Source organism: Galendromus occidentalis, unplaced genomic scaffold (assembly GCF_000255335.2).
Source record: "Galendromus occidentalis unplaced genomic scaffold, Mocc_1.1 scf7180000075782, whole genome shotgun sequence".
Lineage (NCBI taxonomy): Eukaryota > Metazoa > Arthropoda > Arachnida > Mesostigmata > Phytoseiidae > Galendromus > Galendromus occidentalis.
Genome location: NW_003803772.1, coordinates 138,750 through 166,739, shown reverse-complemented (window position 1 = coordinate 166,739; position 27,990 = coordinate 138,750). Strand labels below are relative to the sequence as shown.

Here is a 27,990-nt window from a genome sequence, read left to right as displayed (position 1 = left end):
CGTGGATTCCTCGTCTTCGGTAGCAGTGATGCCGAGACATCTCTCTGTCTCAGGATCGATGAGTCCCGAGAGCTTCAAAAATCACATCGATTCCTCGTTTTCCGCTTTACTTTGTCGGATACCCCTACCTCTCGAGATCTGCAATGAATTCCGCTCAAGATCCGAGCACCGTATCCCACGGATAAAGGAAAAATATAGTCCGCAAATCTAGCCTGCCATGTTCTGTCTCATATGATTCAAACAGTGTGGAAGATTGGCAGACACATAGCAGGCGTTGCTCTCGACGAGTCTTTCAAGTATCGGTCCGTTGTGTGCTTCGTATGTCGTGTATGGGTTTTTCAGATTGCCATACTCCAATCGGAAAATATTCACCGAGCTGCATATCTCATGTCACTACATTTTGCCAGTGAATCCTATCGCCACGTGGTCTCTCGGGACGCTTCCATTATGGCTGATGACTTGAACTTCACGGAAGTCCAACTCTGCAAGGGGTGGAGAAGAAATTAGGAATATTTCTTGGATTCTGGTTCCCGTCCACCCACAGCACCGCCGACAGTGACATAAAACGAGGACGGACTCTGAAAAGTGCGGAGACACAGGCCTTAACTCATTAGTGGAGTTAGTGAAGGGTCAATAATTAGGACAGTCGTGCGATCCAACGGGGGATCCCCAATCTGAAGCTCTCTCCCGTAAGACAGAGGATTCTGAAGAGAGCATGAGAACTGCCGGGATCATGTAGCTACGAAAACCTCAAAAGACAGCGAGCTTCCGACTGAGCTTTCTTGTATATCGAGTCCTCCTAAGCGAGTTTCTTTGATGGGATATCACGGAATTTCCGACCACAGATCACGCGGGAGGCAGTCGGAATCATCAGAACTATCCCATCGACATATTTGCGATCTTGGGCTCCGACTGACGATTGAAGGAACGATTACTTTTCGGAGGGATCGACCCCGTCAGTCATCACGAGTGAATGAAGTGCCAAGGACACCACAGATCCGACTCAGCGAATATACCTCTCTTCCGAATAGAGTTACTTCCTCGGATCCATGAGGAGCGCCAAAGAATGTACACTCGCACATTCTTCGGTTTGCGTGAAGAATGTCAAACACGAGTTATTAGAGGTAAGACGACACTTGAAATCGCTCGATAACACAAGCGGAGCCATTGAAAGGATTGAGCAGATGCACATCCTGGACAAATGGCCGGCGGTCTTTCTCCTAGGAAAGCAACCAACAAGACCCGAGCAAGGTCAATGAGGGGTGAGTGAACGTAAATGTCCTCGCATCCACTCCACGTCGTGTCAAACTCCGCCTATCATGGCGAAATCGTGGGAATCCGGGAGGTCGGGGCTCAAGGGCCCACAGGACTCCCAGAGACGATTGCCACGAGAACTTCTCTGGTCTTGTATGATCTGACTTGTCATCCCGCTAGATCCAGGAATCTTCGTTACTAAAGTCGTGTGTGTATGTACCTTGGTCGTCGCCTTCGGAGTCGTCATCGGTTGTCGACTTTCTCCGAGTCGACAACAAGCCAGCTGTGTCGCCGTCCTCGGTCTTTTGAGGAAACGAGAGCCCGTCTCCCATGCTGCAAACGATCGAAATCGTTTTTGAGTCAGGACTCCGGGATAATAGGTAGAGCAGCCGAGGCCGCTATGACGGAAGCGACTACCATGCGATCATGAATCTAATCGAAGCCAACTAGCGCTCTGAAGCTTGAAATAGCTTCAAATGGTACCCACACCCCGATCGAAGACCATACGAGCTCGGCGGTGGATCAGTCAACGATAACGATTTCAGAGAAGGAACTAAACGACACGATAATACATGATTAGTCCGGAAGCCTCATTCACATCTGGATTAGATTGGAAACAAATCGAGGAGATGGCCTCTGCCCCGATCTCACCTTAGAGGTTGAGGCCCTTGTTTCGCGCTAATGGCCATATTCGTTTCTCCCATACTGTTGTAGTCGTGCGCCGGCTGCCCCTGTAGGCTTTGAGATGGTGGCGGAAGATTGCAGTTTCCGTTCTCTCCACCGTCACCGCCTGCAGCTGCTCGCATGGTCTCCCTCCGGGTCGGGAATTCAACACCGTTACCTAGGCTAAAGTGCGGGTTTCCCATTTAGAGCATAAGAATCGACATACGAGGAAAGGCCGAAGTGAAAGCCTTCTACGGGGAAAAAATTACGGAAGAATGACGGTCATTTTCCGGGGATAGTCACAAGGCCTGTCCGAGGTAGGGAATATTCGGGGCATCATAGGGTTCGTGAACGCTTGGGTCGGCATCGAGAGTCAAAAAAAAGTTCAGGCGGTGCGGAGAAATAACTTCTTCAAAGTTGCATGAATTTACCTGCTGAAAATGGGCAAGAACCAGAGACGTTTGTTGTCCCCGAAAACTTCCCGGAAGTTTGAATATCGCCCGAGATAGAATCCGCGCTTGTCGGGTCCTGCAAGCGAACAAGAGTCATTGAAGAGCCGAGCCCAAATGTTGAAACAGGCTCATCGCACTCCAAATCCAGCCCCTCTGGGAACTCACCCATTCTGAAGACTGGCGGTCGGAAGCTCTCGAGAGTGGTGCGATTTAGAGTTACAAGATAACAGTGGTAACAGAATAGGGACACCAACGATATGGCAAACATGATGGACAAGAAAAACAGGAATAGGATATGAAGTTTTTCGAAGCCCTCCGTCGTCATGTCCCCGGCGCTATCGCGCACGGACTATTGGGAGAAAAAAATCTGAGTTATTCTACTGAGCCATTCTGGTGATCATGAGAAGGTATATTCTCTTGATTTTCTGGAGAGATTTCTAGAATATTGGAAAGTTGGGAGCAGGCACGCACCTCATGTTTACTTGTCCAATATAGAATGAAATATTGGCAAGTAGTCGCGGCAACGAAACAACAATAGACGATAGCGTAGCCCAGGAACAGTACGAAAAACTTGTAATTGCCGAAAGCGACGCAATTGTTCACCCAAGGGCAGTGATGATCCATTTTCAATACACATTGCGAACATACACTACAGTGATGAGCACGATCGGGTTTGATCAGGCGACATTTTTCACAGTATCTGCGAAATTTCGGTGGGAAAAGTTAGACTTCGTCGCGGCTCGGACGTGCTGCCCTCCCCCTATTCCAATTTGGGAGGGATACTCGATTATCTCGCTCTGTATGGAACAGTGCAGGAGGGTTAGGAATTATACCAGAACTAGAGCCAAAACTCCGAAACCAAAGCTTCCGGAACAAAGCATGGCGGAATTTCGAGTCACGATATTGTGGGGCCACGCTGGTGACGAGTTGAGGGATTGGCTATATTTAGGTGAGATTACGTATGATCGCATGGGACCTCGGGAATGGACTCCGCTGTCGTCGCGACGAGTGCGAATTAGCACGGAGAGCACTCGGCTCGATTTGGTCCTTCCGGGAGAATCCCTCAACGGCTCGCAGATTCTTTCGGAGCGATCGTTGGATAGTCAACTAGCCTAAAAATAGGAGACGGAGGGCTTCTCTGTCGGACAGGGTTTCGCTGCTTTCCTCAATCACGGAGCGCTGTTCAGTCCGCCGCGATTTTCGGACGCCGACTCGGGATTGGGAGGGCAACACTCTCTGCGCCTGATACCGCTCAAGTGTGTGCCATGATTTGGTCTCGCTCTGACTTTAATTCTGCGGTGGAAGACACCGGTAGACGCAGACCAGCGGGCAAGTTCTCGCAAACTCTCAGTACCGTGCGGAATCTTCAAGCATTTCGGAACGGATCGAGGACAATGTCTATGTTGGCCTCACGGATATCATTCATCCGACCGTCACTATTCTGCGCTGCTGCGAAACTGTGAAACGATCACCTCAGTTGCGACCCGCGGCATATCGCATGAGGTATCGATCTTGTTCTACGACTCTCACCTCACAGTTCCATTATAGTTCCTGCAAAGGATTGGCAAACTCCTAGCCGCTTGTTCTAGAATGGCCTGCTGGCTTTGATCTGATGTCTCTTTCTCGAGCCTCTCGATCGTTTCATAGTTCAGGTAAAAGTTCCTGGAAAGCGTGCGGTGTTAGATCCTAAGCGGACTTTCTGTCTCCGAAAACGGGAATCATTCCCCGATACACATACCTTGGTATCTCTCCTGGTTTCGTGAAAATAGTCTGCCAATATGACCAAAAGAACATCACGAATGAAATGTGGAAGAGGAACAAGTAGAGAATTTGCTTGGCGACGTTCTCTATGCGAACTGAAATACGATGAACGAGACTGTTGACTTTAGGCATTCGGCTTCCCGACGCGCGGCACTCGAATCTCGGCTTATGCGTCATGGCCGCGTCGTGGACGACGGAATTCCATACATTGTGAGAATTGGGGAATCGTTACTCACAGATACACAGCTGTATCACGTATGCGTAGTATGACCATGACAGGATTGCAGTTATAAGAATAACCGGAAGCCATTTGAACACTGTAACACACATCTTACACTGTCGCATCAGACAGCCAGTCGCTCCCATGATGGAAAATTACTGAAATTTCGAGCTTTATAGAATTCTTTGGCCACAATTATTTCTCCGAATTTGAGCTTTCGGGATGAAGACTGAGACTCAAAGTTTTCCAAGACTGCATCGAGAACGATCTACCAGCTCAGTCAGTGAGGTCTCATGGTGGTTTCTCTCGAAACTTGAGCGGAAGACAAGGAGAGCTGTTATCAACAATTTGTGTCGTAAGAATGCCCTGGGCTCTAAGTAAATTCTACGTGTACTCACAATAGTCTAGCTAAGCCGCATAGGAATTCTCCAGTTCAGGATGAGATCGGGCAGGAGATCATTTTCCTTTGGGTTGCACCCTGCCTGAATTTGGAAACTCCTCACTGTGTTCCCTCCCACGAGAACTTCCGAATGGATCTGGGCTCACGGACACCCAAATGAAAGGCATACCACCACCACCACGGCACACCAACTAAATAGGGTTGGTTTCTACCGAAAACAGGAATGGGAGAGGAGGTTGCTGCGAGACACGAATGGCGCGCTCGCCCGAAGCTGCTCGACTCTCTGAAGCGTCTATTTGTTCTGCATGGATTCCATCATGACCGAGGATTGCCTCCTGTGTCTTCTCGGAAGGCAAGCATTCCTCTCCCGAGTCCTGCTCACGTGGTATCCCTCATGTCGTATCTATGGGTCCTGGGGATTCTATCCCGAAAATTCTTCACGTCAGAGGGATGTCACTTTTCAAGCTCCGCTTTCATTATAGTTAATCAATATACACGGTGCAATCTCGAAAACCAATTTCTCGCACGTTCGCGATACTTTCGATGCAGGAGCCAGATAAGATTCGTTTGTCGTTTTCGGAAATGTTGCTCTAAGATGGTCGTCAATTCCGACGGGTATCGAACCCGGTCTGAGAATCTCATCTTTGATATCGATATTTCTCGAGCCTTCCTCCTCATTTGTATGGCCCCCAGCTTTCCCGAGAATAAGGATTCGGAACCTCTCATTTATCATTCATCAGACATCATGAGCCGGCGAGAAGGCCTCGCTGGTTCATACTCAGATGCCTCCGATCCCGAGAATCGTCCCGCGATGCTGAGCCAGAATGAACCCATGACCGGGGCTCCAAGCGAGGATGCTCTACAGTGTAGAGTCTACACTCTGGATGATGCACTCGCTCGACGGAGCTGATGGAGTCTGCTGAGAATTCTCCCCATCATATGACTTAAGCTTACGCCGAATTTCGAAGCGCTCTCCAAGCCTGTGAGCAAACTTATTATTAAGATTGATCATTCGTTAGCGCCGTCGAGTTCTCCATTGGTGTATATATATTGGATATTCTCTTCGAGATCCGTTATCCGTGTATTCGCAGCAAACGCCTTCTTCAGAATAGGTGGTTGGAACCGAGAAAGGTCCTGGCGGAATACGGATATCCTCAAGCCGGTTAGCGCCCCCCACCACTCCAACCTACCCCGTCACGAGATGCGTTGCATTGCTTCCGGAAGCGACGATAATCGTATAATTCGAATACAAAAAGGATTCTTGTAATCACCTTCAAACCTTCGATCGATAAGTCACTCATTCAGATGATGGTGATAATTATTCTCAATGGAGTATTTATTAACACAGTGTTTACAGTGCATGCGTAAGATATGATCGGTACCCCTGTACCGTTTGGCCGGGGCTACCTTTTTTTGAAACCATATTTTTTTCTTTCATAGAAAAGATCCGTTTTCGAGCTACCAAGATTCACAATTTTTGGACAACCATCGCGGTCCTTCTCTTGAATTGTACATTCTTTGCAATAGTAGGCGTCCGAAACTCCGGGACCTCCGCAAATTACGCATCTAGAAAATAAAATTCATGGTGAGTTCAGAGTCGAGGACAGCGAGGCACTCGATACTTCAATGGAAACAACGCATCTCCTACGAACCTTCCTTGATAGGAACCATAGTTGCACTCATCGCAGATCCGCACAAGGGTGCAGGGGCGGACGTAGGAGTCACAGATGACACATTTCCCATCGCATTTCTCACAGAGCCTCCCGATAGCTGTAACAAGCAGTATTTCGTTCATTGCGTGGAGCTCACCGGTCGACGCACGCTTCGAAAATTTCGAACAAGGAGCCGCGAGCGAGTAGAAATCCACCTACCAACTCCTGCTTGCTTCCTGCAGAAGATAAGATCGGGATGATGCTTGGCCATATTCAAGCACAAGGATGAGACGCCTAGAAATCACCGGTCGATATAGTGAGCTGTCCCGCTCCGTCGCCAAGCCGTGTTTGTTTCCAGCTCACTCTCTCGACGTGTGGGCCACACGGTAGGATTCAACATGGCGCCCATTGGGCTCCACCGTTTCTGGGAGAGAGCTGTCACTTGGGACCAGCGCGAAATTCAAAATCCCGGAGAGTCTTGATGGTCGATAGTTTCGAGAGACCTTTGCTGAATGAGTTTGAGTATGATTCTGCACCATACCAAACTCATAGAATCTCTGGAATGGTAACATGCCGCCTGCCCCCTATCGGCGAGACTGTGGCAAACTCAGCAGACAGGCGCCTTCTTGGACGAGGAACTTTTCCAGATGGTCTTTGGCGCTGAAGACTCGGAGATGGGAGAGATGTGATCATCCTCCGTCATGAGGACGAGCTTTCATTAGTTCCCGTGCGAAAGCAAACTCGACGCTTTCTCATTCCCGACACTTTCCCAGGTTATGCCGATGGGCGGACTCGGGGAGTCGGAGAGACGGGAAGAATGCGCCCCATCGAGCTCGTCCAGCAGAAATCATCAGCACCATCTGCCTCACTTTTCCATTGACGACGAAACTCGCTCAGACTCGATTCCACCGCGTACTCCTCGCGCGTCTCATTGTCCTGCGAGATACGGCCAGTCTTGCGATAAAAATCGTCGGATTCTTGCCCCCCTCCCGTGGATAGAACACCGCCAACAGCGGCAATGCTTTCCGACAGCCGCGGTAGGTGGTCAGAATTATCCGTCTGCTACGTCGCTGCCATGTTGCGGAACGGTTACTGACACCTGTCTCTGAAAACGCCCGCTTTGTGGCTGAAAGTCGGCGAAACTCGGGAACTGTTCAGAATCGTGTCGTTGTAGGAAGTTCCCCGGGATTTCGATCGCCATCGTTGCGGCACGATGTCGAGAATCCGAAACAGTGGCGATGCCATGCGGGGACTTTCCGTTTTTATTTCGGATATAAGGAACTCGAAGAGCCGTGAGGCCGAAATAAAACGAATCAACAAAGAACTCGCTAACATCCGTAGCAAGTTCAAAGGTTAGTTCCTCATGGAATGATTTCCTGAGCCAGATTTGACCGTATGAAGCTCTCCGAGTGTCATTGAACACATTGGTATGTCGAGGAGCGAAGACAGGAATTCTCGCATGTTTAGTCATCACCGGAGGATGGAATCTCTATTGAAACCTTCTCGAAATGAGCTCGAGGACTTCGATTGAGAACGAGCGGTTCGTTTTCACGAGCCGGTTTCTCCGATCGCATTTGATAGACTTTACCGAGTATCGGAATTCGATCGATCACTTGGAGTAATGGTGTGCGACCGCCATCACTCGTACGGATGACAATCACCTAATAGATGTCCCAAATTTCGAATCAGGTGACAAGACCCTAGATGGATATCAGAAGAAAAAATACGTGTGCAAACTACTCTTCATATTCCTGCTGGGCCACGATATCGATTTCGGTCACATGGAAGCTGTCAACTTGCTGGCGTCGAACAAATACTCCGAGAAACAGATTGGATATTTGTTCATATCGGTAAGCAAATTGTCTGTCTCGTCAGGCTTGATAAACCCGAGTGCTTCCATCGTAGTGGTGGAGACTCCGAAAATATCTCCGTTTCGCGGCTTGGGGAGCGATGCAACTAACGATCAACAGGTATCGAGGTTGCGTGTCGCTTGCGTGTTCCGGATGCTCTCAGGGTCACTGACAGTTTCGGAGGCGTTTCTCTCGCGGGTTACGCCTTCGTTTCGACTCGACTAATAAAGTTTTTCTTCCTGTAAGAAGGTCTTTCTGTCGCTGCCCATCGGGAAAGATAGTTTCCAGGAAGGGAGAACCTGTTGCTCTATTGCCTGATCTCAAGCTACCTAGCCCGTTGAATCATAGAGGACGCGTCCCCCGGAGTCTCCCAATGTCGAAGATTCCTCGCGGTTTCGATTGTTCGACCGAAATATTGGGCGGTGCGTCTTCGATCTGCGATCAGTTTTTTGAAACTGCAAGTTTCATGAGCAAATTTCTTTCAGGTACTCATCTCCGCAGACAACGAGCTAATAAACCTCATCTGCCAGTCCATCAAGAACGATCTGACCTCAAGGAATCCGATCTTTGTCATGCTGGCGCTGCAAACCATCGCCAACATCGGGACGAAAGAGATGGCCGAAGCTTTCGGGACCGAGATTCCCCGGCTCTTGGTGAGCCCAGATTCCATTGACGTCGTCAAACAATCCGCTGCTCTGTGTTTCCTGAAACTCTACAGGACGATGCCTTCCCTCGCCCCTCAAGGCGAACTGGTCAACCGGATTGTGCATCTCCTCAATGATTCTCATCTCGGCGTGGTGACATCGGCTGCGAGTCTCCTGGACACACTGATCAGAGGCTCGCCCGATGAATATAAGACCGTTGTCCCTATCGCGGTGTCCCGTTTGCAGCGAATTTTGGCGGCAGCTCACACCGATCTTCAGGACTACGCATATTATTTCGTCCCGGCTCCTTGGCTCGCAATAAAACTCCTGAGGATACTCCAGAACTATCCAGCTCCCGAGGATCAAACTCTGGGCGCGCGTCTCAACGAGTGCTTGGACACGATCTTGAACCGAGCTCAAGAACCCCCGAAATCGAAGAAAGTGCAACATTCAAATGCGAAGAACGCCGTTCTGTTCGAGGCTATATTACTCGTTATACACATGGATTCTATGGGAGCCGTTTCCGATCCCACACTCCTCGTCAGGGTCTGTAAACAATTGGGCACCTTCTTGGCTCATCGGGAAACGAATCTCCGTTATCTCGCCCTGGAGTCGATGTGCCTGCTAGCCGCCAGCGAGTATTCGCACGAGGCCATCAAAAACCATCAAGACACCGTCATCACCGCTCTCAAGACCGAACGCGACGTCTCCGTACGTCAGAGAGCCGTTGATCTTCTATACGCCATGTGCGACAAAAGTAATGCTCAGGAAATAGTCGCCGAAATGTTGTCCTATTTAGAGACGGCGGATTATTCGATACGCGAGGAGATGGTTCTGAAAGTGGCGATATTGGCCGAGAAATACGCCACCGACTATACGTGGTATGTCGACGTAATTCTGAAGCTGATCAAAATCGCCGGCGATCATGTCGGAGAAGAAGTCTGGTACAGAGTAGTCCAGATCGTCATAAATCGCGAAGATGTCCAAGGATATGCGGCCAAAACAGTTTTCGAAGCCCTTCAAGCACCAGCCTGTCACGAAAACATGGTCAAAGTGGCTGGATACACTCTGGGGGAGTTCGGTAATCTCATCGCGGGCGACGAACGGTCGAGTCCCAGTGTACAGTTCCGTCTGCTCCACTCCAAATACCACTTGTGCAGTCCGAGCACGCGAGCGCTCCTACTCACGACATACGTGAAGTTCATCAACCTATTCGCCGAGATGAAGACGGAGATCCAGCAGGTCTTGAGAGCCGACTCAAACCTAAGATCTTCCGACGTGGAATTGCAGCAACGAACCTCCGAGTACCTGAGCCTTTCTCAAAACGTTTCCCAGGACGTGCTGGCAACCGTTCTCGAAGAGATGCCCCCGTTCCCGGAGAGAGAGAGTTCGATTCTCGCGTCTCTCCGCAGGAAAAAACCAGCGCCAGGCATGGAGAACGGGAGGGAGAAAACGTCGAAACCCACGCCTGAGATTAACATGTCGAGCAATAACGGCGAGATAGATCTGCTGGGAATCGGTAACAGTCCACTGAAAGCAGAGCCCACCGCCTCCGATTCTCTCGACATCCTTTCCGAAATGTTCGGAGGCTCACCGGCAGCAGCGAAGATTCCGGCGGCCGGTGCTATTGCGAGCTCTCCCGAAGAAAATCTCAAGAAAATGTTGTTCAAAAACAATGGCGTAGTTTTCGAGAACGAATTGATCCAAATCGGATTGATGGCCGAATACAAGGGCCACATCGGTCGCGTTTCTCTGTTCTACGGCAATAAGAGCACGATTCCTCTGCAATGTTTCACAGCGACCATAATTCCACCGTCTGTGCCTAAGCTCCTTATTCAGAGCAGTAAGCCTGTCGACAGTACAATCGCTCCGAGAGACCAGGTAATGACGCTTCTCTTCCCATCAGACATCTGACGAAATCCCTGATTCCTGTCTCCGAGCGTCCTGGTACTCCGAGGTCCCCGAAGGGGAATGAGGACGTGCCAGGACAGAGCCCATGCCCCATCTGGGTAGTTCCCGATGTCGAAAGCTTCTCTCAATTGAATTTTCCATGACAGGTCAAGCAACAGATCCAAGTGGAAATCGTCGATGCGTTCGCAGCGTCGGAACTGCCGGTGCTCAACCTCAATTTCACCAAGGGCGGCCAAAACGTTACCTACCAGATGAAGCTGCCGGTATACCCAAATAAGTTTTTTGAGAAGACATCGATGGATTCCGAAATGTTCTTCAGGAGGTGGAAGGGACTCGGCCAGCCGGAGCAAGAGACCCAGAGGGTATATTCAGCCACACAGGTGAGCCCTGAAAACTCAACTCTCTAGTCATGGGCAATGAATAATCGAGAGAGACCACCGGAGCACGGAATGCCGAAACTCATACTCAGGGAACGATGATTCCTCTTTTTCAGCCGATGGATGCGGCTGCAATCCGAACGAAGTTGGACGGTTTCGGATACGAAGTCATTCCAAGCATTGATCCGAATCCTGATAACTTCGTCGGGGCTGCGATTCTCCATACCAAAGTAGGCCAAGTCGGATGCTTGCTTCGACTGGAGCCCAACAGGCAGGCTCAAATGTATAGGTTGACGTCAAGGACTTCGAAAGACGGTGTTTCAAGTATTCTGGTTGATCTGCTCCAAGAGCACTTCTGAGTGGTGTCTTGTCGCATTTGCGGACCCGGTGATTCGGATGTAACCTGACCGTGACTGAAACTCTATAGGACGACGAAATTAATTGGGCAGTGAGCTGAGTGTGTGCAATCGATCGGAGCCAATGGCATTCCTCCATTCCATTAACCGAGAATTTAGTTGATCGCACTGAAAACAGTGTCATTCGACTGAGTACCTGAAATGAAGAGTTTTCCGAAAGGGATGGACAGTTCACTCCAAGTGAGCTCCATGAGGGGCGTTTGGTCAGCAAGTTCTACAGTTTATCTTTGCAAACAGAGGCTTATTCATTATTAACGAATAATATACATATATATATATACGGAACATACTGTTCACCGATGAATGAATCAAAGCGGATGACTAAGCTAATGACTATAAAGAGAACGTCGAGATTGTTCGAGGTTTGCGCCTCACTGATTTTAATAAATTGCGACTTTTCCACAAAATTCTCACTGTCCGAACCTCAGTAGCGAACGCTCATGCCGTCAGTTCCAGAGGAGTCCGGGTATAACTCATGACCCGTCAGAACGTCAGAAGGTTGGCGCCAGAGCGGTAGGTCGTCCCTGACCTCTCTGACGCACTAACCCCAGATCTTAACGGCTACTTCTACCAGCCGCTTCACGTGTACGACCGAAATGCTAGGTAACTCGATCCAGGGGTCCCTCGGACCTGGGGCTTTTATGAAATTGAAGAGTCGGGGTCGCAATTTCGAAAAAACGGCATTCATTCATGTATTCATTCCGAGATTTGAAAGATCATTCCTATATGCGAGATCAAGAGGGAAGGCAATCATCCGAGTTATTCCGTCCGGAGGGAGGAGTGCGTGACTTGACTAACTTGACTCACTCTGGGCTCGTCATTGCATTCAAGTTGAGGACGCACCGGAAGCATGGCAGCCCCGCGTCTAACTTCTCCGGAAGAATAATTCACCACTCGGACAATCTTTGGCTCGAAGTCGGCAAATCTTGTCCTCGTTGCTCTCGATAAGTGACGAGGGACGCCTCGACGGCAGAAGCACTCTGGGGATGATCACGGAAGCTTTCTATTTTCTTGAAGAGAACTCTTCTGGATTTATTGTATGCTATAATAGTTCGAGTCGGACGACTGTGGTCCTGGGAATATCACCTGTTGGCACAAGGGGTTGAAACTCTGAAGAGCCTCGCTGTCCCGACTGGGGTTCGCCACGAAGTTCGCTACGCTTAGCGATACTGGATAAGGCTCCTCGGTCGAACTCGGGACGGACGTTTTCGCGGGAGTTGCATCAGCGGCTGTATCACGGCTTGCCGGAGGATCGAGAGCATGTGTTTTCAGGTGGGATTTCAGGAGATGTGAAGTTGTGAAGCCTCGATTGCAGAACTGGAATGAGAATCGGGACGGATCTTCATAGAAGTTCGCATGGATGGTCGGTCGGTGCGCTGACCCTATTCATCGCAATCATGACAAGAACACCTGACTAAGGACTCGATGATCGAGTAGAATGGTATTTGCATCCGGGAGTTATCGGATGTCCGCCGACAAACGACCAGTCGGATTGACTGCAATCCAAGGTGAGGAGAACATCACGCCGAATACCATTGCGGATGCTTCCATCGTTGGGAGCCCCAAGGGGAACGGATCGAGGTGTGTTTATTGAGCCCCGGAAATCCAGAGCTCGCTCCCGGTCCCCTGCCGGCGGCGCGGTAGGGCCAGTTTTTCCGTCGCGAGAAGTCTAATGGTAGGGTTTGGACAGACTGAAAGATCCTCGAACTCACGCAGCAAGAATGGGGTCTGTGACCGGTGTGAATGAGCATATGGGTGTTGAGAGCAGATTTCTGGATGAAACCCCTCCCGCAGAACTCGCAGAGGTGCGGCGCCTGGAAAGCGGAGATGGATTCGATGATGGCATGATCGGAGCTGAATCGAAGTAAGAATGCGCGTGCATCGTGTTCCAGGTACTCACTTCTCTGGTGTGCGTTCGGACGTGGTCAGTGAGGGTTGAACTCTTTGAAAACCCTCTCCCACAATATTCACAAATGTATGGAGTCTCTCCGGTGTGGACTCGCTCGTGGTTCTGGAAGAGCGAGGGGAGAAGCTTGAATTCACGGTGCTCTCCGGACCTCGCGCAGGCCAATTAAGGCTCCGTGAACTCCTCGACCCCAATGTGAGCCTTGGACGCTTAGTCCGCCGGATTTAGAAGGATTCCTTCGCTCCCCCCCCCCCACACTCGGACCGATATTCAGTGATAGGAACGAATCTGAGACTTCCGGGGAATTTCAAGTGTCCCGTCGAGGATCCCCCCTCCCCCGCACGGTCCCGATTGGAATCGAGATGTTTGGAAGTTCACTGTACCTGTAGATGATGCTTTTCGCGGAATCGGAGTTCACAGTATTGGCACTTGTAGGGTCTGTCCCCCGTGTGGATGCGCTCGTGTCTGAGCACACTTCTGCGGATGTCTGACCTGGGTATACAATGTACGAAAGTGAACCATACAAAAATCACGAGATCATGAGAGCAAAATGTCGGGGAGAAGGAAAACAGGGGACTGCTCCCCTGTTCCGACTGTTGTAGAGCATCGCAAATTCCGATTTTGACTCAATCTCACATGTATTCACAATGGCTGCACTTGTAACGCTTCCTCCCCGCAACGAAAGCCGTCGAGAGCGGTCGTCCTCGTTTCTTTGTATCGCTATCCCCGGAAATAGAATTATTGTAGAGAGATCATTGTAGCAATTTTTTTGCACGAAGAGGGCAGGGGGAAAGAAAGCATTCGGAAATATTGGGGAATACCGACGTCATCATATGAAGATAGAAGAATTTCACCTTCTGCCCTCCGTCGGCAGGGGACGCTTCTCAGTTTCGGGGACGTTCGCCGAATCTTCTTCCACGAGGTTTTCAAGACTTCCTCGCGATGAGTATTTTTTTTCCTCGTTATCTTGACCTTTAATCGTGGCCTCCGAGTCGCTTTCTTCCGAAGACTCATACTGCTGGCGGTTTCTGTCTCTGGAACATCTATAACGCTCGTTGGGGCATCTACCCTTGCCGAATCTTCGGGTTCACTTGCTGGCAAACCCGATTTCGCGACCGGCGCCGTCGCGTCAACTCTCCGTCGGCTGCTCGGCGATGTCTCTCCCGCACGAATGCAAAGATGCAAGGCAGCCTTCTGCGTCTGACTGAAATCTGGAGATACTTCATCGATTAGTCCAATTCCTGCTTGACATCGGAGGAAATCGCTTCGCAATGCTCTCAATTCCTAATTATCAGAGCCACTAGATGTACCAGTAGGGATTGAGTTGATTTCCCACAGTTCCGCGATGGCGGCGATCAGAGGCATCGTTAGCTTATCCGGTGCCTCAACCATGAGCCGATTCCTGAGCTCGGTCGAACGAACCCCAGAGATGAATTGATCACAGACTCGCTCCTGATCCTGAAAGCCCGCGTTCGAATCGAAACCTGCTTCCGACTTTCTGTATCCTTCTCGGAATGTTGCGGGTAGGCATACCTCGTGAAATTGGCATTCTTTGGCTAGACCTTGGAGGCGCTCCAAGAATTCCGCGCCCGTTTCATCCTCTTTCTGACATTGACTGTTGAACTCAGATCTGTGAAAAATACGTCAAATCACATCATGCTCAACACGTTGTCCCGCAGAGTCAGTTAGACAGAGAGCAATTCTCGCGACCTTTGTTTGATACATGGTCATCCCCGAGGTCACGCTCATTCGACGCCTCGAGATCCTCAACGAACCTTCTTTGCCAAACTTCGTTCGGCTCAAAGTATGCTTTCTCCAAGAGACAAAGGATATCCCCCTGATTGCTGTCGAGACGCTTAAGTTTTCTCTCGCTGAGAACTTTCCTGATCAGCGGACCGCCACGCTCACGGAGTATCTGAATCTGGAATCCGATTTTCGGTTATCCAAGGGGAGATGATGGAAACACGGGTGTTCCCTCAACGAGTCAAATCCGAAAGAGCTCACCTTCTCGTTGTCCGAGTCTATCCCATTCGAGCGGAAGTACAAGCGCAGCAAAAATTTGTAAGTGCACCAATCGATAGTCTCGGGATCGAATTTCTTCAACATGCTCCTTTCAGGCCGCGAGTCATGCGTCGCGTCGCTGCTGGATTGCCTTGAAATTAATTTGGATCAGGAGGGAATCCAAAGCTTGCTCCTCTTTCTCATTCCAGCTGTCTCCGTTTGCATGCCGGTGGACGCAGTATATATATATAATATATATATCTTCTAATCTAAACATATAAAAACAAATGTGCGTATGTCTGTCATGGTCGCATACATTCCCGTACGTCGCGTTCGGTAGGTCTGATTCAATCGGGATCGAAGACGTGTCGCATAGGGGATGGATATTAGCACATCGGGTTTCATAAGGATGGAACGATTGTCATTATTTCTTCTTTTTTGATGATATTGGCGGACATTTTCGACGATAACGATGTATCTTCGATAATGATAGCTCCCATTTTGATCCGACGGTAACGAAGTCGAGTTTGTTGTCGACTGTCGACAACGATGTTTAGTATCTTTTATCATGATAGCAACGATTCCCATTTTGAGGGGACGATAACGAAGTCGAGTTTGTTGTCGTCGGTCGCGAGGTGCGAGAGTATGCCTGCCCAACGGAGCTCACTGGGACGCTTGAGTCGACGACATACGAAACGCAAATTATCAATAGCTTCTGAATCGGATCATCAAAAACAGATGCGACTAGAACAGGACAGACGGAGGCATTCGATAGCACGGTTGAATGAAACTGAGGACCGGCGAAACTCTAGGATGGAAAGTGATCGTATCCATCACTCTCTTTCTCAGTCTCGGGAATCGCCGGATCGAAGTATGGTGAGACCAGAACAAAACCGACTGCGTTCTTCACAAGTGCGCTCCGATGAAACTGAGGATGAGAGGTCGGCTAGATTGCTACAGAAAAGGCTGCGGAGTTGTCGTTCAAGAGAACAGGCACGGCAGGAATTGAATTGCGCAGCATTTGAGTATGATCCTGCTCATGATTATATTACATATGCTGGCCTTGAAATCGGTGAGATGACAAGTGTATGTAAGTTTTGTCGTGCATTGAAATCTGCGAACGAAAGTCCAGGAGTGTGCTGTGCGGGGGGCAAGGTCGAAGTACCCGATTTACACCCACCACCTGAGCCGTTGTCAACTCTGATGAGCGGACAAACGAAGAAATCGCAGCGTTTTTTAGCCAATATTCGCATGTACAATTCATTTTTTCAAATGACATCATTTGGTGCGACTGGAATCATACGTGGTTCCTACATGCCGACCTTCAAAATCCAAGGTCAGGTATATCATCGTCATGGGTCACTTTTGCCATTGCTGGATGCCGATCATCGGTTCCTCCAAATCTATTTCATGGGAAACGCCGAGGAACAGGTCGATCGACGATGCAGCATCCACACTGGTACAGATAGGGAAATCGTTGGTTGTTTACAAAAGCTTTTCCATCAGTACAACAGGATGGTGAAGCTGTTCACGATCACTCTGGAACGCATGCCAGCTGATGATTATGTTTTTGTCATACGAGCGGACAAGACGCCGGCGGGGGAACACGGAGAGCGATACAATGCTCCCACAATCAATGAAGCAGCAATCGTGATAGCTGGAGAGGAATTGAGGTCCCGTGACATAATTCTCCATCGCCGGAGTGGTGACCTCCAAGGAGTCTCTGGAACACATCGTTCCTACGACGCTTTACAGTACCCGATCCTATTTTGGCAAGGGGATGATGGATATCACTTCAACATTAATATGAGAAACGCGGTGACGGGTGAAGAGTCTGACAAGAAGGTCAGTGCTATGAATTACTATTCATATCGATTGATGATTCGTCAGAATGAGGACAATCATATATTGAAATGTAGGCAATTATTTCATCAATATGTTGTCGATATGTATGCCAAGATTGAAAGCGAACGCTCACTATTCATTCGGTTGAATCAAACTAAGTTACGATCAGAAGAGTGTGTCCATCTTCGTGATGCGATAGTCTCTGACGGGAGTGTGAACCCCAATTAACTCGGATACCCAGTCATTCTTCCGGCGACTTCCACGGGAAGACCACGCCATATGCATGAATACGCACAGGATGCGATGACATACGTTCGTGTGTATGGTCGTCCTGATTTGTTCATCACGATCACATGCAATCCTGCTTGGGAAGAAATCAAGGCAAATTTGCTGCCGGGACAAACGGCTGCGGATCGACATGATATAATCGCGCGTGTTTTCAAGCAGAAATTGAAATCCTTAATGGATTTCATCGTCAAGCATTTCGTGTTTGGGGAGACGAGATGCTGGATGTATTCGATTGAGTGGCAGAAGAGAGGATTGCCTCACGCGCATATCCTGATCTGGTTGATTCACAAAATCACCCCAGATATGATAGATCGAGTAATATCAGCGGAAATTCCGGACCGTGATCTTGATCCTGTTTTATTCGAAGTAGTAATTAGAAACATGATTCATGGTCCTTGCGGTGCGATCAACAGTAAATCCCCATGCATGAAAGACGGAGTGTGTACTAAGAGATACCCAAGGAGTCTACATCCGGAGACAGTCACTGGGAATGATGGTTATCCGTCTTATCGGCGAAGGTCTCCCGAAAATGGAGGGAGGATGATTACGCTTAAAATACGTAACCGTGATGTCGAGATCGATAATCGATGGATCGTGCCATACTCTCCGATCCTCTCGAAATGTTTTAAAGCGCATATCAACGTCGAGTATTGTAACTAAGTGAAGTCAATCAAGTATATTTGCAAGTATGTGACAAAAGGGAGCGATATGGCAGTTTTTGGAGTTGGTGAAGCGTCCGCACCAGTGGACGAGATAAAACGATATCAAATGGGACGATACATCAGCAGCAATGAAGCTATATGGCGTATCCTGTCGTTCTCGATACACGAGCAATATCCGACAGTCGTTCATTTAGCTGTTCACCTCGAAAATGGACAGCGTGTGTATTTCACAGCAGCAAATATGCGTTCGAGAGCAGCAACCCCACCCAAGACCACATTGACAGCTTTTTTTCGCTGTGCGGTCATGATCCCTTCGCGAGAACACTGTTATACGTTGAAGTTCCGAAATATTTCTCATGGAATGCAACAACAAGGAGGTTTCAGCGCCTATCAATCTTGAAGCATTGTGAATCGGATTTGACGAACGAGGAACAAGAACTCGCTGACTGGTGGGATAGAGAAGGACACTCAAGTGAATTTGCCGCTCTATCGATTAACGAATAAATAGGCGAAGGGTTAGTTTTCATGAGAAAGTTCATGGAGTGGTTCATTGTAGGGTCCTCCCTCACTCGTACCGGCGCAGCAACGCGCGCTGGGCTACGCTAGTATATATATATATATATATATATATATAACTATATATATATATATATAACTCGTCCGGCCGCCGAGAGATTCGGTGTGCGGTCGTGGCGAGCTTACCTCTGTCGCTTTCCTCCGTTGAAATTGTTCAAGCGGTTCCTTCTCAAGCAGAAAACTCGAACGACTCCATCCGTTTCGCGGAAACTCGATAGAGTCCGAGCAAGAAAACGAGACGTCGCGCTCGGTTCCACAGTTTTTGAGGGCACTCTCGAGCACGGAACCTTTCTCGACACGTTTCGGACGAGCACGTGACGTACGCTGAATGTTGAGGTATCAGCTCCGTGGAAATTCAAGCTTGATTCGAACCCACAAAAGCATCGATAGGCAAAGAGCCGAACACCGCTAACGATCAGCTGTTCTGGCTCAATGTGTGCGAGCTTGCGCGCTGACGCTGCCGCCGCTGTTCTGTCACAACAAGCATGTCGAGTTTTTGAAAATCCCGGCGGGAATCGGGGAGCCCATGACGTGACACCCTGTCACGGCTGTTCATCTCTCCGGACCATTTATCCTTATGACAGGGCCTCGGTTGCGGTACGTGATCGATCAGAGCCGGGAGCTCAGCGCTTTGCATCCCAGGAAAATATCCCGGGGGAAACCGAGGAATAGATCTGCCGCTCCTGAGAGCTGGCAACGATTCTTCCTCGCCCTTCTCGATAAGCGACTAGCGAGGGGAACACGCTTCGAGCTGCCGCTTACGATCGGGGAGATATTCCACCGCTCGTGTGACCTCGATGTGATCGATTCGATCCCACTCTGGCGTCTGCTGAACTTTTACATGGAGAAGCGAGGTTCGGGAGCGGGGCTCATCTCCGTATGCGGTTGGAATCGCGTGGAGCGTTCTTCCGGAAGGTGAGGGATGGGAAATACATTTGAAAAATTGCACCTCAAGGCCGATGTCTGTTAGATGCACCAGCTCCGCGTGATTGCGCTCAAGCTGATATTGCCAATCAAGCTTCTTCTGCCCCCCCCCCGAGCTCCGAGTCTGATTTTAGATCTGTACACCACGGTTTGGATGGCGACCATGACTCGATGGCGTGAAGGTTGGCTTCCAGGCACCGCCCTCGAATCCTCACGATGCTGCTCCGTACTCCTAATCACCGGAGCCTTTTTCGTACGATCGATAGCTGATCGAGTCGCACGAATAGAGAACCATCGATCCCCACGATGTATCCATGATGCCTGTACGATACGACGACGGGAACGCTGCTGAAGTCACCGGCGACTTTGAGACGTGGCGTTGTTCGAAGCTGCCGCCGCCGGAAAGGCAGGTCAACTTTCGGCTTTAGTGCTGGCAACGGCAGTAGCGGTACCAGCCGACTGCTGCTGGTGCTGCTCGCTCTCTTCTCCGATGGTTGCGGTGGGGCAGGCGCACGCAGAACGGGATCATCCTCATCATCGTCACTGTCCATCAGCTGCACCGCTGATGTCTGTCTTGTTGGACGGGGATGTAAGTCGTCGGAATTAACGTCCGTTTCGGAGGGTGTGCTTGTGGTGGTGTACAGTTGCTGCAGCATGCAGAGTGACAGCTGATGAAGCTCCCGTACGAAGAGAGAGAGAGAGTGCGAGCCATTCACCACGAGCTGTCCGGATTAAAGTGTGGAATCCACGACAGATGAACACTTTGGACCGGCGAGTGAAAACGCGAGCTCTTTCATTCGTTTGAAAGCATCCGAGTATTCCAGACACCGTCCTCTCTGGTCACGGAAACTTCCCTGACATCGCGAAGTGGTCACCGGTGAGTAGAGTTTTCCGCGAGAGCGAAACCTTACGATCTCCTCGCAGGTCTCCGATAGCCTACTGGAACTTCAGCTGAATGGTCAGCTAAACATCCACTCTCGCCACTCGACGGCTCGGAGAAAGTCGATTTTTAAGGCCGCTCTTGAATTTTCGTTCGTGTTCGGAAAACGTGGATCGAACGGGAGATGGAGATGTTTTGTGGCTCGATCTGAGGAGCTCAGTGTCACTTGTCTCATTGAACTTGCGTTGTCCAGAAGTTCTCAGTTTCTGACAGAGCTCCCCTCCAGTGGTGGAACAATTCAAAATGAAAGCCCAAATCGAACTTCCAGAGTCCGGACTGAATGGTTCCTATGGAAGTCGGGAGCAACGAAAGGAAATAGTCAATATGAAGTCGGAGGATGCAGCCAGGCTTGAGTTCAACGAGGTGAGTTCCATCCGATACGCCTATTTTCGAGCCTAGGCAATTTTTCTGCGTCACTCTCACGGAATGCTCCAGTCACAATGACAGCGTCTGATCAAAACAATTCAATAAGGGGTCAAGCCGGAATATTTGCTCGATGAGAGCAAATCACGAATCGAACGACTCGACTATCAGCCGACCGGAAGGCGAATTGACAAGCCGAATGATTCATCGAGTGATTAGCTGATTGAGTTCTGAACATTATGCATGTACTTACTCCATGAGCCTCTGCTCCACATTCCTGGGCCACGGTCCATAGCGCGCTAAAGGCAAAGGCATGGCACCGAGGCCGAGCGACTGATTTAGGTTTTACATGGCTCTTGCCGATCACAAGGTAGACGCCTTTCGGCAAGTATCGAGATCATGTGCTTCGTGACGGCATCAGCTTGAATTCCAATATAAATAAAAGCGACTTGCGACTTTTCATCACTCTTTAGCTCTTGTTTCCATAGGGCAGCGACGACCCGATTCAGATTGATTCGAGGGACGGCTGGTCGCACGCAGAGTTTTCTTTATTTTTTTCTGCTGATTCGATTTATCGAAAACAAATTTTCGTCCACAACGAGAGCGCGAAACGTCATGCTTGATCTGGAAGGCTGTGATTCCCCTTGCTGTCGATTGGGGATGCATACGGTCGTCCGCTTCGCATTCGACTGCTCGTTTACTATCGCTAATAATCATTTTCATTTATCATCCGATCCAAGGTCGCTCGTGAGCTCGGAGTCGATGATCTCAGCAAAGGACTCAGCTGGTCGGACGCCAACCGGAGGCTCCACCAGTTCGGGCCCAACGATTTTTGTGTTCAAGAACAGGAGTCATTGCTCAGCAAATACCTAGAACAATTCCAAGTAGGTTCCCTCGGAACGAGTTCGCTCGGCAGATCATTCAAAATAAACAATGTGCGAATCTATTATCTACGGAGCGGATCCAGTCGATTCCGGGAATACGAATGATGCGATTTTCCCACAGAACCCTCTCATCATACTCCTCCTCGCATCGGCATTTGTGTCCATTCTGATGGGACAGTTTGACGATGCCGTCAGCATAACTGTAGCCATCATTATCGTCGTAACGGTGGCGTTTGTTCAAGAATATAGGCAAGTTGGGCTCGGCTCCGACCCGTGCGATCGAGACTCGCGTGCAAGAGATTCGGAACGGGGCTTGAACAAAATCGGTTCCATTAAAATTTCAATCGGTCCCGTTGAATAGGTCCGAGAAATCCTTGGAGGAATTGTCCAAACTTGTAGCTCATGGATGCGCCGTACTACGCGATAATCAAGTTGACCATATGTCGGCAAGGTGCGTATGGGACCCTGAGAAAGATGCTCGTTGCTCGAAAGATTCACCGGAGAGCTCTGCCACCACGAAGATCTATCTAAAATTATACTCCCCAGGAATCTCGTTCCGGGAGATGTTGTTCTACTGCAACCGGGAGACAGAGTCCCCGCCGACGTTCGACTTTTCCACACGAATCAATTACAAATCGATGAGAGTTCTCTCACGGGTGAGTCTCGTCGAATTCTTACGATAATTGTCCTCGTGCCCTCACGAGGCACCGATGAGAGGCCCGGTCCAAGGATTTCGTCTCGTTGCCCCCGTAGGTCCCACCCAAGCCATTAATTTCCTCCACGGATTCCAGGCGAGACTGAGCCGGCTACCAAGCAGTCGGACGCTCTACTCTCGAGTGTTGGCGGCGTGAGCTCAAAGTCGAATGTCGGTTTCATGGGCACCCTCGTCAGGTACGGAAACGGTCGTGGTATTGTGATAAACACTGGCGAGAACTCCGAGTTCGGCGACATCTTCAAGATGATGAAAGCGGAAGACTCCCCGAAAACACCGCTCCAAAAGAGTATGGATTCACTCGGCAAGCAGCTCAGCATCTACTCGTTTTGCATCATTGGTGAGCTTGCGAGGAGCCGCGGGTCACGGTCGCATTTCGATGAGCTCTAACCCGGCGTACGTCCACGTGGCGTGCGACTATGTAGATCCTACTGAACGATATGAAGAGTATATCCAGCCAATTCGAGAGATGAGTCAGTGTGGTAGTTTCTTCTGACTCGCTCATTGAACGAGGTGCGCCCCTACCCCGACGAATGAATTTTTCTGGTCTTCAGGTGTCATCATGTTGCTGGGTTGGCTTCAGGGTAGACCCTTGACTTCGATGTTCAACATCGGGGTATCCCTCGCGGTCGCTGCCATTCCGGAAGGCCTACCCATTGTTGTGACCGTAACTCTTGCTCTCGGAGTCATGAGAATGGCCAAACGGAAAGCCATTGTGAAGAAACTCCCCACAGTAAGTAGAGCGAACGGCGACGATGATACGAGCGGAAGAATGCGCTCCATTCTCAGACTCCTCGAATTTCCGTAACGAAGAATCTCAGCTAAATATCCATGGAGGGCTGGAGATACTTCAGCCTATATTGAGGGATGAGCCTGCAAGCAGATATCTTTCCCCTTAAAGGTAGAAACGCTCGGTTGCGTGAACGTCATTTGTTCAGACAAAACTGGAACTTTAACTAGAAACGAGATGACAGTGACAGACGTAGTGACAGCTGATCTGTTCCGGATGCAATTGCGAGACGGTCACTCCAGTGGAAACAGCAACGACGAACTCTGTAGCGTCCGTCAGGTATGCTGTCGACTTGGAGGGAATCGGGAAAGCCGTGCGGAGCTTCGAAATTTGACTCGAATCTGACAGAGATCAAGTTCATCCACAGCTACAAGCGGAAATAAGCCGTTCCTATCCACTAGGTCCTGATATGCGGAGCCGTCTGCAACAATGCGGACATCGTATCGGGTGTTGAATCGCGGGGCCAGCCGACGGAAGCGGCCTTGCTGCTGGCAGCTGACAAGCTCGGCGTCTATGACACTCGAAACGATTACGTCAGGTGAGTTGAATAAGAAGTCGATTCTTTAGTCAGCAGCAGGCTTCCCACGAGTCAGGCGTTCATGTGTGGAAGCCAGAAGCGCTGCCCCTCCGAATGTTCGAAAAAAAAGGTGCACGAGCATCAAGCATCCCGGGCGCGAAACTCGATGTCTATGAGAAGGGAATGATGCGGGAACGGAAACAGGGAAGGATCCCGATTGTCGCATGGAGCGCTGAATCCTTTGATCACTCTTTTCGGAGTTCTCAATTCTAGAATGTTCCAGGGAGGAAGAAATACCCTTTAGCAGTGAGTCGAAGATCATGCTGGTCCGGGCTCATCCCCGTGCAGATCCAGAGAGCCATTGTATATTCGCCAAGGGATCGATAGAAACCGTTCTGCAAAAATGCGGGTGAGGGTTCAATTTGTTCGTGTTTCCGGAGTGAATCGATAGGAGCAACGAAAAGCGACTGACTCGCCTTTTCCATCCCAAGGTACGCTCAACAACTTGGCAGTTTGCGGCCCATGACAACCGAGCTGTACACGAAGTTCGAAGAAGAAGCGATAAGTTTGGCTCGTCAAGGTCTCCGCGTTATCGGACTCGCTAGCGGTCAGGACGGACAAGCCTTGACTTTCCTTGGGATGGTCGGTATTCTCGATCCTCCGAGGAATGGAGTCAGGGAATCCATCGAGACTCTGAGGAATTGTTCCGTGGAGGTTAAGATGGTCACCGGTGACGGCATGGAAACTGCGCAAGCGATCGCGCAGCGAATCGGCCTGAATAGAGGTCGATGCATGTCCGGACAGGAAATCGAGGCCATGAACGAATACCAACTCGTAGATCGGGTCAGAGATGTTTCGGTGTTCTACAGAACGGGTCCCGCCCATAAGTTACGAATTGTGAAAGCCCTGCAAGTGAGTCTCAGCGAATGAGAAGATGCCAGCGAATTTTCCCCTTCCGGGAATGATTGGTGCAGGTCGAAGGGCAAATCTGGAATCGTTGACGGATTCCGTCGGCACCTTCTGACCCTCTGAAATTTTCAGAGCAACGGCTTGATCTGCGGCATGACCGGGGACGGAGTCAATGACGCCGTAGCTCTGAAGAAATCGGATATCGGTATCGCGATGGGAAGATCCGGAACCGACGTTTGCAAAGAAGCTGCGGACATGATTCTGTTGGATGATGACTTCTGTACGATCATGGCTGCAATCGAAGAGGGCAAAGCCATCTTCTACAACATAAAAAACTTTGTGAGGTAAGCTGTTGTCCTAGAACGAAAGCCAATCCACACGGATTCGAATGGAAGACGTCTCCTTCGCCCACTCGATCGCCTAGCGAAATCCTCCTGATCCTTCCAGGTTCCAGCTCTCCACATCGATCAGCGCGCTCTCGCTCATAGCCATATCCACCTTGATGGGAATGTCGAACCCCCTCAACGCTATGCAGATCCTCTGGATAAATATCATCATGGACGGACCCCCGGCTCAGTCATTGGGTGTTGAACCGGTATGTGTCGATTCTTCCGAAAGGAATAACTCGAGGCTTTGACTAGCAAGGGAGAGGGAATAGGAGAGGCAATAAAACCGTTTGTCATTTTACTGTCTTAGATCTGTCGGAGAAGAGATGCGGTTTTATTGAGATACCGAACTCCCTGTAGAAATTCCTAGGCTCATCCACGCTGACATACATTTGCTAGATTCGCGATACTCGTTGCGACAATCCAGACCTAACATTTTGACAGGGATCGCCGACATGAGCGTTTCCATTTAGCGTCAGGCGAATCGCGTTTCGTACAGCTGAGCCTCATTGTAGATGACCGGAGGCAAACGGCCTTGATGCGCGTACTGCAAAAAAGTTGGATCGACTTGGCGGCATGTCCTGTGGAGATGTGTGGGCGCGATTTCTGAAACGTGAAAAACTCTAGTGACCGGCACGAAAAATGGGATTCTTGGTGGGTGCCCGGAATTCGAGGTTGGAACTGAGTACAGAACTTCTCCGTTCGCAGGTCGACCATGATGTATTGAATCAGCCTCCTCGGGACACGAAGAAACCGATGATTGACAGAGGATTGATAATCAATGTACTCATCTCAGCATTCATCATCATATCCGGGACCATCTACGTCTTCTTACGAGAGATGAGCGATCAGGTACGTGGGTATCGTCGTTGCGTCATTAGTAAGCTTGAGCGGCTTCGTCGTGTGAGCTGCTGGAGACGGAGCTCTCGGGGGGAAAAAAGTGCTGAGCCCAAGTACTCATTCCGCAAAAAAAATTGCAGAAAGTCACCCGACGAGACACGACCATGACCTTTACATGCTTCGTCTTTTTCGACATGTTCAATGCTCTGTCATGTCGTTCCCACACAAAATCTGTGTTCAGCATAGGGCTCCTCTCGAATAAGGTGAGTGAAATCCGGTCCGACATTGTGACCGGGAGTGTTTTGCTGGTGATTCCCCGATTGACTGTCGTTTCCTCCCTCCAGGCTTTCATCCTCGCCGTCGTCTTTTCTCTGGCGGGCCAGATGCTCGTGATTTACTCGCCGCCGTTGCAATATGTGTTCCAGACTGAGCCTCTCTCGGCCTACGACATTCTCGAGTTGCTCATTGTGTCCAGCAGTGTTTTCGTTTTCAGTGAAATTAAAAAACTTTGGGAACGAAAGGGCTCCCCGCTCTTCAGTACCACATTGGGCACCGAGAAGAAAGTGGGCGACTTCTGTGATTATGTATAAATGTTCTGCTCTCCTTCCATGTTTGAAAAATCGAGATCCTCAGAGGTATCAGATCAAGGTGGAAAATTAGCTACTTTTACGTACAGAGAACCTCTTGGGTGAGATGGATCGATGTTATCATAAACGATCAAAAGATTGAACACGGTATAAAGGAAAGTTCCGAAATCTCTTCCGAAAGCCTCTTTCCTTCTCTGGTGTCGCTGAGCGCATTCAGATCTTTCCCACAGTATCATACATGTATTCATATATCATATATATGTGTTGTCATCATATTTTTTCTTCGCGAGCTTCCCCTACAACTTGCTTCGAGAGACGGGGATGGGAACCTACCCGAAAAGTGCAGATTGGATTTCCCAGGTTGTTGCACGAAGCCTTGCGAGATTGGTACGCGTGAGTAGATCAGGTCATTGTCACCGACGGAGTCGATTGATTCATCCTCATCTTCGTAATAATAGCAGAGGATTTTTCCTGGAGAAGAATAGATACTCCGACTATCAGTTTCCAAAACTTCCTCTTTCCTACCTTTCGAGTTTTTAAGTTGTGGAGTTTCGGAGGTAAGTTGGGACTCACGAAAACCGAGTGAGAGAAGTCACCGAAGCCGTCCCCCAATCCGCATTGTTTCCCTTGTCGGGACATCAGGACTCGACCCGAAAGAGGTCGGTCGAGGATATCGGCATTCAGCGTCCTCACTCGAATCGGATCACTTCAACCGCATGGATAAACGTGCCGGATGCCGGAACGATGCTGATATCGTTCAGTCAAAGGCCCTCCTACGGAGAGCTTTACCTGTGATTCTGTGGTAGACGTACGCGACGGTGATTCCTATCGTCATCAGGACGCCAACGGTTATGAGCATGATTCCGAGCGGACGCGAAAATCCGCTGTAGAACAAGCCGACCCCGCACGCGGTCGAGATCGCCGCGAAGAACAAGTTCAGGAGGAGACCGCAGCAGTTTCGGGTGCACAAGTACAAGGCCAAGAGTCCTTCATCAGAGGGGGGAAAGCGAATTATTGAATGGTCGAATCGCCCCGAGCTCCGAGGAGGAATGATTACAATACACGTAGAAGGGCCTCTCGTGAAGAACCAACATCCTTGAATAGAAAAACTCCCGGTACCCACCTCCGATGAACATTATTCCGATAGAAACTCCAGGCCATAGGACGTAGAGATTCGCGAGCACTCCACCCATCTCGAGCACCGTGACAGAGCTTTCTGGTTCCTTTGCACGGGTGTGAATTGAAATGCGGAGACCGTCC

General features: G+C 49.8%; 6 protein-coding genes across 6 annotated transcripts; 3 read left to right on the top strand and 3 right to left on the bottom strand.

Moving 5' to 3' along the window:
* LOC100900186 (palmitoyltransferase ZDHHC15B) lies at nt 1-4,915 on the bottom strand. The gene is made up of 10 exons (XM_003738107.2): nt 4,749-4,915; nt 4,367-4,508; nt 4,108-4,225; nt 3,900-4,031; nt 2,841-3,069; nt 2,535-2,718; nt 2,349-2,445; nt 1,906-2,100; nt 1,475-1,587; nt 1-482 (listed from the first exon to the last, which is right to left on the bottom strand). The coding sequence occupies exons 2-10, from the start codon at nt 4,494-4,496 to the stop codon at nt 394-396; spliced, it is 1,287 nt and encodes a 428-aa protein (XP_003738155.1). The 5' UTR covers nt 4,497-4,508; nt 4,749-4,915; the 3' UTR covers nt 1-393.
* A 1,149-nt stretch (nt 4,916-6,064) lies between these two features.
* Phf5a (PHD finger protein 5a) lies at nt 6,065-6,809 on the bottom strand. Its single transcript, XM_003738111.2, has 3 exons — nt 6,622-6,809; nt 6,403-6,520; nt 6,065-6,316 (listed from the first exon to the last, which is right to left on the bottom strand). Exons 1-3 carry the CDS (start codon nt 6,671-6,673, stop codon nt 6,154-6,156), a joined length of 333 nt encoding a protein of 110 aa, XP_003738159.1. The 5' UTR covers nt 6,674-6,809; the 3' UTR covers nt 6,065-6,153.
* A 679-nt stretch (nt 6,810-7,488) lies between these two features.
* Nucleotides 7,489-12,007, top strand: LOC100900044 (AP-2 complex subunit alpha-2). Its single transcript, XM_003738106.1, has 5 exons — nt 7,489-7,754; nt 8,092-8,252; nt 8,738-10,777; nt 10,954-11,187; nt 11,301-12,007. The coding sequence occupies exons 1-5, from the start codon at nt 7,616-7,618 to the stop codon at nt 11,541-11,543; spliced, it is 2,817 nt and encodes a 938-aa protein (XP_003738154.1). The 5' UTR covers nt 7,489-7,615; the 3' UTR covers nt 11,544-12,007.
* Nucleotides 12,008-12,632: 625 nt separating this feature from the next.
* On the bottom strand, nt 12,633-15,921 carry LOC100905118 (zinc finger protein 771). Its single transcript, XM_003738137.2, has 9 exons — nt 15,511-15,921; nt 15,282-15,427; nt 14,843-15,136; nt 14,361-14,540; nt 14,143-14,226; nt 13,890-13,998; nt 13,501-13,611; nt 13,313-13,414; nt 12,633-12,917 (listed from the first exon to the last, which is right to left on the bottom strand). Exons 1-9 carry the CDS (start codon nt 15,610-15,612, stop codon nt 12,633-12,635), a joined length of 1,413 nt encoding a protein of 470 aa, XP_003738185.2. The 5' UTR covers nt 15,613-15,921.
* A 459-nt stretch (nt 15,922-16,380) lies between these two features.
* Nucleotides 16,381-21,022, top strand: LOC114828515 (uncharacterized). The gene is made up of 2 exons (XM_029112957.1): nt 16,381-17,352; nt 21,011-21,022. Exons 1-2 carry the CDS (start codon nt 16,381-16,383, stop codon nt 21,020-21,022), a joined length of 984 nt encoding a protein of 327 aa, XP_028968790.1.
* On the top strand, nt 20,461-26,892 carry SPoCk (secretory pathway calcium atpase). Its single transcript, XM_003738105.2, has 17 exons — nt 20,461-20,679; nt 21,011-21,105; nt 21,846-21,989; nt 22,111-22,238; nt 22,351-22,440; nt 22,536-22,645; nt 22,781-23,041; nt 23,256-23,434; nt 23,603-23,770; nt 23,893-24,029; nt 24,292-24,417; nt 24,500-24,920; nt 25,050-25,261; nt 25,365-25,512; nt 26,012-26,155; nt 26,284-26,406; nt 26,488-26,892. Exons 2-17 carry the CDS (start codon nt 21,067-21,069, stop codon nt 26,731-26,733), a joined length of 2,676 nt encoding a protein of 891 aa, XP_003738153.1. The 5' UTR covers nt 20,461-20,679; nt 21,011-21,066; the 3' UTR covers nt 26,734-26,892.
* The last annotated feature ends 1,098 nt before the right edge of the window (nt 26,893-27,990 follow it).

Excerpts from the sequence above, each read along its gene's own strand:
- LOC100900186 (XM_003738107.2), bottom strand. The coding sequence starts at position 4,496 with ATGGGAGCGACTGGCTGTCTGATGCGACAGTGTAAGATGTGTGTTACA. Across the intron at positions 2,446-2,534 it reads ACCGCCAGTCTTCAGAATGG|GACCCGACAAGCGCGGATTC; the intron begins GTGAGTTCCCAG and ends GTTCGCTTGCAG. Across the intron at positions 1,588-1,905 it reads CAAGGGCCTCAACCTCTAAG|CATGGGAGACGGGCTCTCGT; the intron begins GTGAGATCGGGG and ends GATCGTTTGCAG.
- Phf5a (XM_003738111.2), bottom strand. The coding sequence starts at position 6,673 with ATGGCCAAGCATCATCCCGATCTTATCTTCTGCAGGAAGCAAGCAGGA. Across the intron at positions 6,521-6,621 it reads CAGGAAGCAAGCAGGAGTTG|CTATCGGGAGGCTCTGTGAG; the intron begins GTAGGTGGATTT and ends TGCTTGTTACAG. Across the intron at positions 6,317-6,402 it reads TATGGTTCCTATCAAGGAAG|ATGCGTAATTTGCGGAGGTC; the intron begins GTTCGTAGGAGA and ends TTTATTTTCTAG.
- LOC100900044 (XM_003738106.1), top strand. The coding sequence starts at position 7,616 with ATGTCGAGAATCCGAAACAGTGGCGATGCCATGCGGGGACTTTCCGTT. Across the intron at positions 8,253-8,737 it reads TTGGATATTTGTTCATATCG|GTACTCATCTCCGCAGACAA; the intron begins GTAAGCAAATTG and ends AATTTCTTTCAG. Across the intron at positions 11,188-11,300 it reads GGGTATATTCAGCCACACAG|CCGATGGATGCGGCTGCAAT; the intron begins GTGAGCCCTGAA and ends CCTCTTTTTCAG.
- LOC100905118 (XM_003738137.2), bottom strand. The coding sequence starts at position 15,612 with ATGTTGAAGAAATTCGATCCCGAGACTATCGATTGGTGCACTTACAAA. Across the intron at positions 15,137-15,281 it reads AACGAAGTTTGGCAAAGAAG|ATCTGAGTTCAACAGTCAAT; the intron begins GTTCGTTGAGGA and ends TATTTTTCACAG. Across the intron at positions 13,999-14,142 it reads TGCAGCCATTGTGAATACAT|GTCAGACATCCGCAGAAGTG; the intron begins GTGAGATTGAGT and ends TTGTATACCCAG.
- LOC114828515 (XM_029112957.1), top strand. The coding sequence starts at position 16,381 with ATGGTGAGACCAGAACAAAACCGACTGCGTTCTTCACAAGTGCGCTCC.
- SPoCk (XM_003738105.2), top strand. The coding sequence starts at position 21,067 with ATGAAGTCGGAGGATGCAGCCAGGCTTGAGTTCAACGAG. Across the intron at positions 23,771-23,892 it reads AACTCTGTAGCGTCCGTCAG|GTCCTGATATGCGGAGCCGT; the intron begins GTATGCTGTCGA and ends CCTATCCACTAG. Across the intron at positions 25,262-25,364 it reads AACATAAAAAACTTTGTGAG|GTTCCAGCTCTCCACATCGA; the intron begins GTAAGCTGTTGT and ends TGATCCTTCCAG.